This window comes from Populus nigra, chromosome 3 (assembly GCF_951802175.1).
Source record: "Populus nigra chromosome 3, ddPopNigr1.1, whole genome shotgun sequence".
Taxonomy (NCBI): domain Eukaryota; kingdom Viridiplantae; phylum Streptophyta; class Magnoliopsida; order Malpighiales; family Salicaceae; genus Populus; species Populus nigra.
Genome location: NC_084854.1, coordinates 18232506 through 18249449, shown reverse-complemented (window position 1 = coordinate 18249449; position 16944 = coordinate 18232506). Strand labels below are relative to the sequence as shown.

The 16944-nt window shown below is 33.9% G+C and overlaps 3 protein-coding genes across 4 annotated transcripts; 2 read left to right on the top strand and 1 right to left on the bottom strand.

Moving 5' to 3' along the window:
- Positions 1-542: 542 nt before the first annotated feature.
- LOC133689973 (uncharacterized) lies at positions 543-5552 on the top strand. The gene is made up of 8 exons (XM_062110094.1): positions 543-1641; positions 2314-2461; positions 2600-2750; positions 2854-2979; positions 3069-3149; positions 3457-3649; positions 3731-4001; positions 5040-5552. Exons 1-8 carry the CDS (start codon positions 1441-1443, stop codon positions 5282-5284), a joined length of 1416 nt encoding a protein of 471 aa, XP_061966078.1. The 5' UTR covers positions 543-1440; the 3' UTR covers positions 5285-5552.
- Positions 5553-9221: 3669 nt separating this feature from the next.
- On the top strand, positions 9222-11389 carry LOC133689974 (serine/threonine-protein phosphatase PP1-like). Its single transcript, XM_062110095.1, has 3 exons — positions 9222-9759; positions 10059-10618; positions 10731-11389. Exons 1-3 carry the CDS (start codon positions 9540-9542, stop codon positions 10905-10907), a joined length of 957 nt encoding a protein of 318 aa, XP_061966079.1. The 5' UTR covers positions 9222-9539; the 3' UTR covers positions 10908-11389.
- A 517-nt stretch (positions 11390-11906) lies between these two features.
- Positions 11907-14205, bottom strand: LOC133688717 (cyclin-dependent kinase B1-2). 2 transcript variants are annotated; one of them, XM_062108295.1, is made up of 4 exons: positions 13317-14195; positions 13155-13224; positions 12871-13009; positions 11907-12328 (listed from the first exon to the last, which is right to left on the bottom strand). In XM_062108295.1, the coding sequence occupies exons 1-4, from the start codon at positions 13981-13983 to the stop codon at positions 12236-12238; spliced, it is 969 nt and encodes a 322-aa protein (XP_061964279.1). In that variant the 5' UTR covers positions 13984-14195; the 3' UTR covers positions 11907-12235. The 2 variants fall into 2 exon arrangements, with proteins under 2 accessions (XP_061964279.1, XP_061964280.1); XM_062108296.1 differs by lacking the exon at positions 12871-13009 and having other exon boundaries at positions 13317-14205.
- Between the last annotated feature and the right edge of the window lie 2739 nt (positions 14206-16944).

The window sequence follows — 16944 nt, the reverse complement described above, 5'->3', positions numbered from 1 at the left end:
ATAAAGATACTAAATTTCTTTAAAAAAACTCAAAAAAATTAAAATCTTTAACCGCTAAAACCTCGTTTCTAGCGACGAGTAACCTTACCCTCATTAGGGAAAACCCCCATAAATCTCCGAGCAGAGTTCTGATAAGCATACATAAAACCACTCATTAAACCAATCAATCCTCTTGTCGCCATTGGTGCTCTCTTAAGCCTTGACTTTATCCCTATTAGTTACAAGCATAAAAAAAAAAAAAAAAACCCATTTGCATACAAGAATGTTGGATCAAGGATTGTGAAATAATTTTGGAAATATTCATGTTTATGTCGATAATTTGATATTATTTAAGTATACAAAAACTTTTTAAAATTTGATAATATAACGAGGATTGAAATATAGTATTGAAGTAAATTGTCTGTGTATGTATAAAAAAAAAATCCTTGATTTTCAATAATTTAAAATGTTATTTTATATTTAAAATAGTCATAAAAAGTTAGCGCGTTACATTAAAAAAAAAAGGTAAAGTAAAATTTGTACTTGAAAGGTAGCACAAAGACACCAGTAAGGGCGATGAAACTACAGTAATCAAGGGTGTTGAAGTTGTCAACAACCTTAGTGAATGATGAGTTTCGATCTATTACTAGATACTATAGTTTTACCAATGTCTGTATCCATTTTCTGGTCTTGATTTATTCCTTTTTTTTCTTAAAGAGACTGGTTCTGCAGTTTGGACAATGAATTATGAGGGAGAGATGGGATCTAGCTGGTGACAGAAAGAATGAAGAAGGGGATGACTAATGGTTGGTGATGATGTTTTCATAGAACAGAGAAGGAGCAAATTAGATTTTTATTGATTAAGTTTTTCTTGAATAACAAATTTAGAGTTATTACACTTTTATAATCTAAAATTATGGATTTTGCTGATTAACCTTCTTGAAACATATCAATTTAATATATTATATTCTTAATATTTTATTTTTTTAAAAATCATTTAATATATCACGTAGAGGAGTCATGGATATATGCATCGCATGGTAATTAGCGGGGTGTTGAGAATTGAAAAACTCGATTTCCTGTTCACCCTCTGTCTTCTTTCTCATTCTCACAATCTTTCCTCCTTGTCGTTTATGCTATTATCACAGTGAGAGAGAAAAGAGACACAGAGAGAGATCAATTTGTATTTCTTCTATTATTACTATTATTGTTGCTGTGAATACTCATTCTCTAGGGTTTGGTGTTCCACTTCAGAAGCAAGATACTGAAGGAGGAGGAGAAAGAGAGCTCGCTGGCTAGCCTATTAGTTTCTGTAAATTAGGGTTTTAATGTCATTCTTCTTATTTTTAATAAAATCAATTCAAATTTGAAAAGAAGAGAGGTTGGTAAAACTGTTGCGAATTTGAATCTCTCTGTGCGTACGTGCGCGCGCGTGGAAAAATAAAAATAAAGAAAGAGAAGATGATGGAAGGGAGGAGGATATCAGCAGCGAATCCAAGGCCGTGCTCAGGGAGAAGGATATTAGCAGCGAAGAAACGGGGTCGTTCTGATGGGTTCTTAAACAGTGTTAAAAAGCTTCAAAGAAGAGAGATTTCTTCTAAACCAGATCGTTCTTTCAGCATCACCAATGCCCAAGAGAGATTTCGCAATATGCGTTTGATGGTATTAGTCTTTTTATTATTCAATTTATTTTCCAATTTAATTTGCTCTTTTTGGGATTTATTTTACAATTGAATTTCCTTTTCCTTTTCAATGAGCTTAAATTTATTTTTCTTAGTTTGCTGATGAAAATGGTTGGCAGATCGTATTTAGGGTTCTTAATTAATATTGTTAGTGCTACTACTTTGGTATTTACTATGGACATGTAGGAGATGAAGAAAGAAAAAGAAAAAGAAGAAGCTCTTCCGGCTTTGGATTTTCTTATATTTATTGATTTATTTTTCTCGTAAAAGAAATGAAAACCCATAGAATAACAATGACATCAATTTTAGAAAACCCTAGTGAGCAAATGGCTGATTCATGTTGTTTTCTACTTAATCATCCTCTACCTATGGGTCCGACAGATGTGAATTTTTGCGGTAATTACTTTATATATTGTACCGAATTCTTTGATGGATAGGCTGATTCATCATTTCTCAGGCATACAAAGCAAGTTGTAAATGATAAAATGTGATATAGCATCTTTTAGCCTTATTTTAACATCAAAACGGATGTGCATGACAAACCCCTTTGTATTCTTTTCTTTTTTAATACTTGGAATAGTGATTGTAGTAGCATGTTCAGTGTTTCCTTTTTCCAAAAAGGATTTTAAATGTTTGATTTATTCTTCCTCAGGAAGAATACGATACTCATGATCCGAAGGGCCATTGTTCAGTGGTACTACCTTTTTTGATGAAGAGAACAAAAGTTATTGAGATTGTCGCCGCACAAGACATCATCTTTGCTCTTGCACATTCTGGTGTGTGTGCTGCTTTTAGTAGAGGTAGTGACAGACATAGCTCTGATATGAGAAAGATGTTTTAACCTTTATTTTTAAGAAATTCATTTGCATTTGAGATCTTTTTTTATTGCTAAAGACTATGATTGCATCAAACCTTATCTGCTGACTGTTAAAATGCAGTGACAAATCATAGGATATGTTTTTTGAATGCGAGTCCTGATGAAGTCATTCTAAGCTTGTTCTACAATAAAAACAATGATTCTGTCATCACTGTTTCTGTCTATGCATCAGACAACTTCAGCTCCTTGAAATGCAGATCAACAAGAATTGAGTGTGTCTACACTTCTATTTTTCACTCTTCTTTGTCAACTTCAAGCCTTACATAATCCATGTATCCTAATTGTGTGATGGATGCCTTCTATTTAAATTGTTAGGTACATTCGAAGGGGTAATCCAGATGCAGGTTTTGCTCTGTTTGAGTCTGAATCCTTGAAGTGGCCAGGTTTTGTAGAGTTTGATGATGTCAATGGAAAGGTGCTAACATACTCCGCACAAGATAGGTACCTTTTCAGTCCATCTGCTATGAGATCACCAAATTTGTGCTCCAATCATCACCCCTAACATTTTTTCTATTGTTATTTATCATCAGTATATACAAGGTTTTTGACCTAAAAAACTACACTATGCTGTACTCTATATCAGATAAAGATGTACAAGAAATCAAGATCAGGTACTCTCTCTCTCTCATTGCATGCACACATGCTCAAGACACATCATTACCTTATTAATTATAAGATGCTGTTATTATGATGGAAGCCTTTTCCTTTTAGCCTTTTGTTAGTGTAGATGCATGACAATAGAATATACTCATCATGGCAGTCGATTTGTATGGTCATTCACTTAACTTTCACATATAATACTATGCATATTGTCTACCTTTACTTCTGAAATGTGATCAGCATGCTGGCTCTTGATTTGTTTGTTCTGCTTCGTAAGTACCTTTTAAGTTTGCTTATGTCTGGCTTCTTCTGCATCAGTCCAGGCATCATGTTATTGATTTTGAATAGATCAAGCAGCTATGTTCCTCTTAAGATTTTATCAATAGAAGATGGCACAATTCTCAAAGATTTCCATCATCTGCTTCATCGAAATAAGAAGGTGGACTTCATCGAGCAATTTAATGAAAAGCTTCTTGTCAAGCAGGAAAATGAGAATCTCCAGATTCTTGATGTGAGTTATCTGTCTTTTTTCAGCGTCTATCTTTCAGCTTGGCTTGTTGTCTGCTCCAGTAATTATATCTTCCTTATGCAGGTTCGACATACTGGTATTAGGGAAGTTAGCAGAACTGAGTTCTTGACACCATCAGCATTTATCTTCCTGTATGAAAACCAGTTGTTCTTAACATTCAGAAATAGAACTGTTGCTGTTTGGAATTTTCGTGGAGAGCTTGTTACTTCATTTGAGGATCATCTCTTATGGCGTCCTGACTGTAACACAAATAACACATACATAACAAGTGACCAGGATCTTATCATTTCATACTGCAAGGCTGAATCTGATGACCAGTGGATGGAAGGAAATGGTAATTTTTTCATCAACCTTTTGGTTAGCAAATACTAACTAATGCTTAAATACTTATGGCTGATGCTGCATGAGGCCTAGAATCCTCTTAGAGTTTTGTTCTGTTCTCTTGTAGAAAAATCAATCTTAATCTTATAGAAAGCAATTACTAAACATAAAACCGAACATATTATACTGGAGTTTGCCCATAGAACATTTAGGTTTTTAGTTGTTCAATTTTAAGCAGATAGTTTTTTACAGTTTATCTCTGTCAATTCTAGCTGTAATGCCTATTAAGAGCTAGAATGCTGTCAGATACTTTCAGGTTGTCCACAAGAAATAAAACGTGTTCTCAAACAGTTGTGGGCTCAAACATTTCAAGCAAGTTTACAATAATTTAGAATTCCATGTGAATTCCGTGCTTTAGTTTGTGTTAATTAAATAAGCTGCTTAGAACTGATCCAAGAGATTATGTGAAATTTTATCGTCTAATGTGACTAACTTTGTTTGAGTTGGGACTTTGGCTAACTGTAATGAAGTGACTTTTCTGAACTGCTGTCTTGTTTGCAACTATTCAATTTACTTTGTTATTTCAGACACTGTTTTGAGTGACTTTGATGCTTTAACCAGTCCACATTAACTATGGAATTTAATTTACTTGGTTAAGAGTTAGATCTGATATCATCAAGAGCTCTGATATACTCTAAAGAACAAATCCTGATCATAAAAGCATGTATAGATGGCACGATGCTGTATCAACTTAAAACTACTAACACACTGTTGGGAAGAGGAACAAATAATCATGAAGAATTTGGAACACTTGTGTTCCTGACACCTGAATGTAAATATTTTGGTCTGTGTGGTGTCCATGAGGACAACGTAAGCGGTCTACCTATGCCCTTTGATGATGTTTCTGCATGGACTGCTTTTGTGGAAAGACCAATAAGCTGTTGGACCTTTGCTCGCTTAAGATCTTTTGGCAGTTGCCTTAATTGTGATGCTGTGAAGAGAACACCTGATTGGGCAATTATCAAATCTCACTATCTGATTCCTGACTCAGCTGGTTCTATCAATATCAGCAATATCCTGACAGGAAAATGCCTAGCTAAAATAAATGCCACCAATGGCAGTCCCAAGGATGAGGAGTGCTGCAGCAGTACTGGAAGCTCAAAGCAGAGCTGCTCCCTGATGAAAAGCACAGTTGCAGAAGCCTTGGAAGACATCACTGCCCTTTTCTACGATGAAGATCGCAATGAAATCTACACCGGTAATAGGCATGGTCTAGTTCATGTGTGGTCAAACTAAAGATAAGTTTTTCATTATTTTGATTTGGGAACTTGGAAACTGCAAAGTAGAGGATGTTGTCATGACTGTGCTACATATCTTTAGTGCACTGTATCATTAGATTGCATCAGAATTATTGATTCCGTAGATATACTTGGATTGTCATGTAGCAGTTTGTACATTAGTAAATAGGCTGCTTGGTTGAAATTCATAGGTTAAAATGTCCGGACAAGAATATTTTGTAACATTCATTTGTATTTGCTGAGTAAACAAAATGTTTGCTTGTTAATTATCAGTTTCTGCTACTGATGCTGGTAGAACAGGGACGGTTGGCATTAAATGAGAAAAACTTATGATGGTTATATTGATGCGAAGAATATCTTCTTACTAGGGGTAAAGTTTTTGCTCCATGTGGGATGGCCGGTTGCAATTTTGTTGCTGTTCTTGTTAACCTCGCAACATAGTTCCTTAACTTGTTAGAACCAAACCAAAGGAGTGGCCATCTTTTTGATATCTCTGGCATTCTTCATTCCGAAAAAACCTTCTAAGCCCAATAACTGGGTGAGATTATTGAAATTAAACTCTATTAATTTGTGTTTCCTATTTGGTGTGCAATTGAATGACTATATAGGCGAAAACATTGATAAGAAAGAAAAAAGGAAAGGAAAGCAAAAAGACAAGAAATGAGAATAACTAGAATTATTAGGGACTTCCAAAAAATTACATGGTAATTGACACTATATATGTACATGTATATAATGAAGTTAGTAAGCATATATGAGCTTTTACAGATGTCAACTATCAAATCATAAAGTGACTAATTATAATAAAGAAAAACAAATTAAGTGCACAATTATTCCTATCATGTACCTTTCTTTCCACTCCATTGAGTTGGCTAAGAGAGGGAGGGTTGCAACCAATATTTGGTTGAGTGTTAGGTCTAGCTATGATGTTGTGGTTGTTGATTCATTTGGAAGTGCGATTGAACAACTATTCCATGAAACAAGAAACATAGAGGAAGGAGAAGGAGACAGTTTTTTTTTTTAAAAAAGGGGTGTTTTGAGAGAGATATGGTAGTGTCGGGTGGTTTAAAAGAGAGAGAGTGGTGGGCTAGGGTTTTTTTTGTTTGATTTAGGAGAAATGTAAATTAATTGGAAGAGTATTTATAATTCTATTAAACTTGTAAAATTGATAATAAAATTATAATTTTACATGATTTTAATTGAGTTTATTGATTTTACTAGTTTTTGAGTTTTTAGTTTGATTTTGCACGTTAATTTTATATATATATATATATATATATATATATGTGTGTGTGTGTGTGTGTGTGTGTGTGTTTACCTTGTAAAGTCATATAATTTTATAATTTTACCGGCCAGCTATTAATTTTGATAACCATATTATATCCCATTGCATTGTTCCTTGAACAATGCCCTTTTTTATATCATTTAACTTTATTTATTTTAATTGTATTCTTGGTTATTTTAACACCATTTTATGTGTTTGTATTTGCTTCTTTTACTTTATATTTGTATGCGCTAAATGTTTTTGAAAATTTTAAGATTATATTAAAAAATAATTTTATAAGAAAGAATTTAAAGTGATTATTAAAAAATAAAGATCAAAATAAATTAGAAAACATAAATTTCAATATTAAATTGTGTGGAAAAATCAATTTGATCTCTAAGGTCTCAATTTAAGTATTATTTGGTCCCAATTATTTTTTAATTTTACATTTCAATCTCCCCCGCTTGGCTCTTTTGATCCAATTGTATTTAAGGAATGCTATTTTCTAGGTGACCTCATATTCCAATTATACACACATAAATGTAGAATCAAAGGTAATAATCCATTACTCAAAAGAATTTTATTACCTTCGATCCTCTGTGTATGTATGTGTGTGTGTGCATGTTATGACAAAAACTAATTAATGATGGGATTGACTGTGTGGCTTGGGGCCATCTATGAAAAATGATTACGACGTTGCCAGAAAATGAATTCCTATAGAGTAATTATACAAGTATGCTAAGGAGGAAGAACTTTTTAATGAAAAGTTTGAGGGTATAATTGAATTAGTTAGGTTTTAAATTTATTTTTTAAAAATTACTAGCTAGTTTGAGTTTTATAAATTTTAAGGTCACTGAAAGCTTATAAAATTATTAACTTCAGGGCCCGTGAGATTAATCGAGGTACATACAAACTAACTCGGATATCCATGTAAATTTTTTTAAAAAATTATTTAATGACCTGAATATAAAAAAAGAAACTTTGTTGAAATTCTTATAAAATCTGAAATGAAATTGTCTAACATGAATCCGTAAATAATGTAAATGGATATCAAACTTGGTTTGTAAAACTAAGAAATATATATATATATATATATATATAAAATAACAATAATTTAATATATATATATATATATTAAATTATTGTTATTTTTTTTTGTAAAGGAAGAAATTAATTTACTTAATTTAGATGAGTTTTGATAATAAATGGATAAGAGGGAAACTCGCTCAAAAAATTATATTAATTAGTTCAATTAATGTATTCATGATGTATCCTCATAAGGCGAATTCTCTCATTAAAACCTTTTTAACAATGTTTTCCACTCATTGTACAATCGTGTTTCCTTTCATATACTCCTTTTCTACCTTTATAGAAAAAAATAACCCATACCACAGAACATTTAATTCTAAAAATGCAAATAAAATAAAAACCAAAATAATTGAAAAAATTCATCAAAAATATATAAAATTTTCAAAAAACTAGAAGCATAAAAACTTGGAACATCCCAAAAAGAAAATGACTTATAAAGTTAAAAAAAAAAGAATATTGGTAACTAATGAAAATTTTGAAAATTCCATGTTTTGCTCAATTTATTTTGTTTTCATAGATATATTTCCATTTACAAGGTTTTATGAACATAATTTTTCCATTTTTTAAATCTTGACATGTCATTATTATTTTGTTTTTCAAATTTTAATTTTTTCTAGGTGTTTTCATGTTTTATAAAATATTTTAAAGTAAATGTTTTCATTATTTAGGCCTTTCAATTTATTTTTTTCTTTTAAATGGTTGTAGGGCATTTTGTTCTAAAAGTGATTAAAGGAGATATGGAAGAAATTAGAGATGTATAAGTGCATATGGTAGAGAGATTTTTTGAAATGGCTTGAGGGATAATACACTCAATATATAAGGGTAGATGAATTAACAAGTCCTTAATTTTATGATAAATATATTTTATTTTCCATGAAAATATAAGTTGTTGTTCTCATAATATTATAATTATAAAAGAAACTAAAGCTATTATACAAAGTTAACTAACAATACTTGCACTATAAAAGAGAAATAGATAATAGCTGCTATGATTTTTTTTTAATAAAAATAGTTATTCATGCAATAAAGCATCAGCTGAGTTTGTCAACGTCCGAAGCAAGAAAATGGGCCGAATTGATTGAAAAAAACGAGCACGATCCAACTCACATGCTTCGCAACGTTCTCGTATGTATACAAACACCAGTTGTAAGCATAAAGCATCAGGTCTGTCAAGTGATGTGATGTGAATGGTGGTGGTATGTGCTTAAGAGATTTATAAGCTCTAAAGAATGCTTACAACAGCAGGCTTTACTTTTTTGCATGAGCACCGTACCCCTGGTCTCAACTCTCAAGTTCAAGAGCTTGGCGTTCACTAGCTAGTAAGGCCAAGGAAGATTGAGTTTGTCAACGTTTAATTGATATTAATGGACTTCGTTTTTTAAATGAATTGTTTGCCACAAAGTCCAACCCTCTTGGTGCAGTGTGGGTAGTGGGTACCCACGATGTCCATAAGGCGGCAGTGCTCATTTAACTACTCTCAAAAGAAGAAGAAGAAGAAGAGACAGGGCTGCATGATGCTTTGGAAGATTGTTATTTATTATCAAATGAGTTTGTGAACGTGGGTAAACATTAAATGGAAAGAAGTCCAATCAAAGAGAAATGTATTAATTGAACGAAGAAAGTTGCCTAATTTAGTGGATTGCATTTTGCCTTCGCCAACAGATAGGCAGCAGGTGGCATTGTCATCACAGAGTAGAAACTAAATGGATGGAGGAGCTGTTTCTTCACCCCAAATATGTCTTTAACTCTTGCGCTTCTTTAGCCAACTGTCTGTCATCCATGAAGATGAGAATCTTTCTTTTCATGTGCTTTGTTATCAATAATGACGGGATAGTTAGTTTTCGCTCACTTCTTTCCATCCTCGTAATTGCCTAGATAATATATATTGTGTTGGAGGCGAATGTTAGTTGATAAAAGGAGGGAGAAGGGAAGGAAGGAAGAAAGGGCTGGAATGAATGGACTGGAAGGGCTTATACTCAGGCTGTTGGAAGCAAGGAGTGATAGAGGGAAACGCATCCAGCTGACTGAACCTGAAATCCGCCAACTTTGTGTCACCGCCAAGCAAGTCTTTCTTGCACAACCTGTTCTTCTTGAATTGGAAGCTCCCATCAATATCTGTGGTGCGTACATTTTCTTATTGCTTTCTTCAGCCCATTTCACTTTTTATGCAATGTATCAATTTGCTTGCCCTTTTCATAATTACATGCTTAATTTTGTTCCATTTTTATAGTTACCTGTATTTTTAATTCTTATCTTTGATGTACATTACATAGATGTTAAGGTTATCTCATAGAAATAAGACAACATTTAGCAAATTGACCTGCAAATGACAGCCTTTTGGACTCCCAGAATCACATGCCAATATTCCTGCAGTTTCATGCTTGATGCATTTTGTTATCAGTGTTTTGGTTGTATGCAGGTGATATACATGGCCAATATCCAGATCTCTTGCGATTGTTTGAGTACGGTGGGTTTCCACCAGATTCCAATTATCTATTTCTTGGAGACTACGTAGATAGAGGAAAACAAAGTATAGAGACTATATGCCTTCTCCTTGCCTACAAGATCAAGTTCCCAGACAACTTTTTCCTTCTTCGAGGGAACCATGAATGTGCTTCTATCAACAGAATATATGGATTTTATGATGAGTGCAAGCGTCGTTTCAGTGTCCGTCTATGGAAGATTTTCACAGACTGCTTCAATTGTTTACCGGTGGCTGCAGTTGTCGATGACAAAATCCTATGCATGCATGGTGGACTCTCACCAGAAATGGATAACTTGGATCAGATCAGAGCTATAGAAAGGCCAGCAGATGTGCCGGACCAGGGTATTCTGTGTGACCTCCTTTGGGCAGATCCTGATAGAAACATCAAGGGCTGGGGTGATAATGATAGGGGTGTCTCCTACACCTTTGGAGCCGATAAGGTCGCTGAGTTCTTAAAGAAACATGACCTCGATCTCATATGCCGAGCCCACCAGGTCTTCCTATTTCTTCAGTTCAAGTTGTTGCCTTCCTTTCCGCCCTAATATTTGCACTAGGAATGATGTAATAAATAAGCTAAAATGTTCTTCCATGGGAAATGATTGACAGGTTGTTGAGGATGGCTATGAATTCTTCGCAGACAGACAGCTGGTTACCATATTCTCAGCACCGAACTACTGTGGAGAGTTCAACAATGCAGGTGCATTTATGTGGGTTGATGCGAGTTTGCTCTGCTCATTTCAGATTCTGAAGCCATGGAGAGGTAGAGAAGGGCATCCTGAATAGTTCGCAAGTGAAGGTGGGGAAATGTCAGAAGCCCAACGAAGGAGGAGATATCTATCATCATCCACGACAGACTTTCTGGCCAGTACTATGCCTCTTCTCTCATTGTACAGATTCAGCTTCAAAATGAAACAAGCTTGGGCGTCCTCCCATGAGGAGTAATATCAAATAGAAAATGGAGAAAATCTTCTCCATGCAACTGCTTCATACTGCGTCCTGCATGGATGGATTTTCTCAAGTTTGCCGGCGAGGACGCCAACCCTAAGATATAGTTCACACCTATATATATTTGATAGTAGAAAATGGAGAATAACTTAAACCGTCACTTTTTTTTTTTAATTAAGAAATTAGATACATCCAAACCTATGTTGTTTCGTTTTATATGAGCTTTATTATTCGGCTTTATTTATGGTTTTTTTTAATTTTTAATATTTTACTTAATGGACTATAAACCCATCCTCTTAATACTAAATCTTTTCTTTGTTTATTGTTACAAACCAAAATCTCAATTGCTAAGATAAACTTTGTGATTACAGGTGATTTTTTGTTAGAAAAGAAAACGAAAACAGAGAGAAAGAAAGAGTTAGTGAGTCTTCTCCCCAAAAGAGTGTGAAAAACTAAGTATCCTTCTGAAACCAATAACAAATCGCAGATGAGTAGTGGTATACCTTCAAACTGTTATAAATAATCAGATCAAATAATCATGTCATCAACCTCCTACTAAAATTTAATATCAGTTCTACTTATCCCTCTCTTTTTTTCTTTCTTCAAATCTGATTGTCCCGCATAATTCATAACCTGCTTGTTACATTCTTGGCGCAGATCTATCCAATTATGCTGCCAGGAGATGATAGTGTATTCGATGTTCTCTTTTTAAATTTCTTTTATCAAGTTCCTTCCAAGAGGTGTAGAATGCATGAATGCCCATTATATTTCAAACACCTCCTTTCAGCAATGAACATTTGATTATTATATAAAACATGGAAAGAAGCTCGAACAGTATGAAAATGAATCGCCACTTACATATACCAGTGAATACTCTATACTTGATTTCTTACAGAACAGTTCTAAATCATCTTGATCAGCAGTTCACCAGGGATCAATTTCATTCTTAAAACAATTGATATTTTGCAAACTTGGCATGCCATAGAGATTGTTAACATAAATTGCAAACATCATATGCGTGATGACAAAGTTCAAATGTTACATCACCGAGAGGATGAACCAAACATATTTTAAGAAAAGCTTCACCACGGGGAAGCGCTCCTATAAAATGCATGATGGAAGCAGAAAGCTACAGCTCCCAAAATCTTATAGCCAGGTAATCAGCTTCAGAATTGAGACTTGTCAAGGCTGTCGAAATAGGGATGATCCATGGCTGCTTTGGCCGAGATCCTTTCAGCTGGATCATACTTGAGCATCTTCTGCATTATCCAAAACAAAATTATATAAGCAATCCAATATATAGGTAATAATGGCAAACCAAGAAGAAGCAAAATGTTAGCGCGAGCATGACGATGGATTGCCAACATAAGCCAATTGTGAACAAAATCTAAACTAGTATAATCCTTAACACGCTGTTGCCCGCCGAGTCCTAGTTGCTTTGCTTTACTGTAAACCATACTTTGATAATTATGAAACATAAAACTGACTTCATCCATGCCCTAAATTCAGGAAGAAAAAAAAACCCTACTCGACGGTAGATATTCCAAGTCTTTGGATTGGGGAACTAGTTCTAGCACAGCAAACTAGACATGCAAAATCACAATTGTCTATAAACCAATTAAAAAAACGAAGCATGAGAGATCAGGGCGAAAACAATTCCAGTGCAGAAGATATGGTGAGTGACACGTTAACAGTCAATTCAACCCAACAAGACAATCTACATTTTTTGTTGCGCTTTTCCATCCATAGAACTAGAAGCTTACAATTGAAAAAGAAATGTAGTAGTAGTAGTAGTAGTTACCGATAAGAGGTCCACCCCTTGAGGTCCCAGTGACGGGACAACCCGGGCAAGGTTTTGAGGCTCCCATTTCGGATAGACATGCCAATCTCTGAGAGCAGTAACTCCTGGCCACTGCTCTTCAGTCGGTGTTCCCAGCAGCCTTCCAATTAAGTGGTAGCAATTAGCATACATAACTTCTAGAATCCAATTAATTAATACACTAAATACTATGTGGTGTTGGTTTGGTTGGAAAGTTACATCAGCCATTCTTTTTATCCATAAATAAAAAGCGCAACATTGAATACCTGAAAATATGAAGCAACTGTTGAAACTCTGAGTCACCGGGAAACAGAGCTTGCCTTCTTGACATTTCAGCTGCGACAACAAAGACAAATACTTTCAAGGAATACCAAAAACAAAATTAAAAATTAAAAAAAGTTGATATTAGATTAGATTAGTAATAGTACCGAAGATGCAACCGACGGACCACATATCGACGCCAGTGGAATAATGAGTGGAACCAAGCAACACCTCGGGAGCCCTGTACCAAAGAGTAACAATCTCGTGGGTATAACTCTTAAGAGGCACAGTAAAAGCACGACCTAATCCCAAATCAGCAATCTTAAGAATCCCTTTCTCCTGATCAAGAAGCAGATTCTGAGGCTTGAGATCGCGGTGAAGCACACCGTGGCTGTGACAGTGAGCAACTCCCTTGCAAAGCTGGAAGAGAAAACTCTGTATCAGCGAAGGCGAGAGAGGCCTAGGGTTGGCACCTTTGCGGTGAGAATCGATGAATTTCTTGAGATCCGTGTCGAGATATTCGAAAACCAAGTAGAGATTGGATTTGTTGTTGTTGTTGTGGTTGCGCTTGGAGGGATTGGAGTCATCAAGATTGGAGTTGGTGCTATTGGCGTCAACGTGTTCGACGGAGAGGAGGCGGACGACGTAGAGAGATTGAGAGAGCATTTGAAGGAGAGAAACCTCGCGAAGAGCGGTAGGAGGAACGCCTTCTTCGTCCATTTCAAGTCGTGTTTTCTTGAGGGCGACTATTTGCCCTGTTACTTTGTCTTTGGCTTTGTACACTTTGCCGTATGTGCCTTCGCCTACCTTCTCCAGTTTCTCATACTTTTCCATTTTTTTTCTTTTCTGTTGATGATCCGATCCAATCTGTAGGGGAGGGGAGGGGAGGGCAGAGGAGGGAGCAAAACCTAGATACGATAGAATGAGTTCTTTGGACTAACAACGGTTATTTCCCTCTGTTTGTTTTAGGGAATCGGAATGAGAAACTTGTGTGCTTTATTTTGAAATTCAAATTAGGAAGAAAAGGAGGGAGGCTGGGCTGGTTGGTTGGATCAGATCCAATCCAACGGATCGGAGCGTCTCTACATATCGGTGGAGCTCCAACATGGTAATTATACACCCACCCACCCACCCACCTCTCTAGTCTCTCCTTTTTCTTTTGATTTTTTTTTTATATTTTTATATTCTCATTGTTGATTTAATAATTTACAAACAAAAGCAAGAAAATTAATTACCTTTCTTGCCACTTGGGACCCATTTCGAGGTGGAGCTTCCGCGTCCAACCCATTTTCTCAATTAACCCCCCCTCTCTTTTTACCATTATAATGTTCATTTTTTTTAATATCTTTATGGTTTGAGAAATTACATTTTATATCTTATAGATATTTGTGAAAAAAGTCAACAAATTAGAATTATTTACAAAAAAAATTTTATTTTAATTAATAAATAAATAATTCTTCATCATGTTAAAATCCCCTCTTTCTTTTTTCACCAAACATAAAATCCTAGTCATATCATCTTATACCATACTTAATAGAATTTGACCACTCAAACCAATAAAATTTTAAATCATTAACATCAATTTATAGATGTATCGTTGTTGAACAACAAAAAAGTTGTGGTCATATTTGTTATGTTAGTGGTTATAACAAACAAACTTTGAGATATGAAAATCACTATTTTTAAAGTATTAATTGCCCCAAATATTTTTGTTGAAGGGTTAAAACAATATACATTCAGGATAGAGCAAAGCCTTAAACTTATAGACAATAACTTCTATAAGTTTCTTGAGAATTTTTATTTTGTTTCTGATAAACATAAACAAAGAGTTTGTGAAGAAAAAATAGAGTGAGAAGAAGATTGATTTCTAATTGATTCCTATCAATATCAAATTGATATTTATAAGAAAAATAACATCCTTTCATACTAATATGTTTGTAAAAATTGTTGGCTTAAGCTTTGGTTTTAGTGGTGGTTTAATTTTTTTTTTCCGATAAATATCATGAACAGATGACTTTGAAGTGAATATATTCTTTTACAGATTTTGAAAGTTAATATAATCTTCATAGATTTTAAAAGTGTATATTATGTGTTGTCATGAGATTTTAAAAAACACTCCAAATTGATTTTCATTGGTTATAGAACCCTAATTAAGAAAAGAAAGGAGAGAAGGACGGGAAGAGATTGGAAAAAAAAATTGGCATGACATATGTATTTGTGCTGTATTATATATGAGTGTAAATTTATCTTTTTATATTATTTTAATTTTTGGAGTTGAACAATGATGTAAAGTGTTATTTTTTCAAACTACAGAGACAAGGTGAAAACACAATGTAATTTTCTTTTTTTTCTTCTTAACTTTTTATTTACTACAAGGGTTTAATGGGCTTAAAGCCTATTTAGATAAAGTAGGCCTAAAGCAACTCGATAAATTTAGATAGCCCACTCAAATTGTGAGTCTCTCTCTTCTTACAAATCCTTCATTGATTTCAGCATGAACTTTGAACAACCAAGAGGAGCCTTTGCATGAAGATTCACGCCAATATCCATGTCTGTGACCTGGTTGGCAAGAAATCACGTATAAAAAGTGTAACGACCGCCACATACTTAATATACAATCATACAAGATTATCGGTAATATATTACATAAGTAGTGTGAATTTTTTTTTTAAAAAAAAAAACACAACCTTGGGTAACTCATTTCTACCTAGAACTTTATCCACAATTGTTCATAACATTTTCAAATCAATTAACAAAAATACATATTTTAATATAATGATACAATAAGAAAAACAAAGAACTTAAAAGAGTAAAACATCAAAATCTTATGTTAATAGTGAAAATAAGTATCCATCACTAGTAAAGATAACATCATCATAAACAAAATAATAATCCTTAATAATTCCATTATTTTATTTATTATAAACTCTCATGAGCTACATGAATATCAAATCATACAACTAGATAAAATCCATTAAAAAAGTCATACAACTAAACACAATAATAGGCCTTCTAGTTTTGAGGAGTACATGATGAACTTGTCAAAAGTAAAACGTACTAATTAATAAGGATAATAATTAAATTCACATTACAACATTAATCATTCAACTTGTAACAATATTGTTTTTTTTCATATAAATAGACATGATACATATAACCCCTTTAGCTAAACAACATAACTTTACAACCAACGGTAATAATATAGCACCATATCAACCCTCAGTTTGGTTTTTGAGTTAACTACATAACTCTAAATTCTTTTTAGACATTTCAAACACTCTTTCCAAAACCATTTGAATCATTTATACAATATTTAAACCCCAAAGTTCTTGGCCAAGATATGTCATATAATCTTAGGCTAGAATTTGGTGCTCTCCACACTGATAATTAACTTTAAACAAGATCTTCTTTTCAAGACCAATTCTTGATCTTCACTTGATTGCTTGTCTATATAACCAAACAAACAATCCAAATTCTACTCAAGAAGATGTATATCATCATCTCTATTAATTCCGCTTATATAGTTATCTCATGTTTGACAAATACCCCAACATCTATGGTTGGTATCTTAACTTAATAATTGAGTTCACATTCCTTATGGCTGACTCAAAATATTCGTTTAAGCCTCACACATATGGTTGGCTTCCATGTTAAATACATATTTTACGTGTTTTTTAAGGGCCATAAACCTCTCTTATTGTATGAGGGAAAAGGTTTTTCTTTCGAACAATAAAAGGAGAGGGTACGACTATAAAAAAAGAGGAATAGAGACAAAAACCTGAATTTATTTTCTCT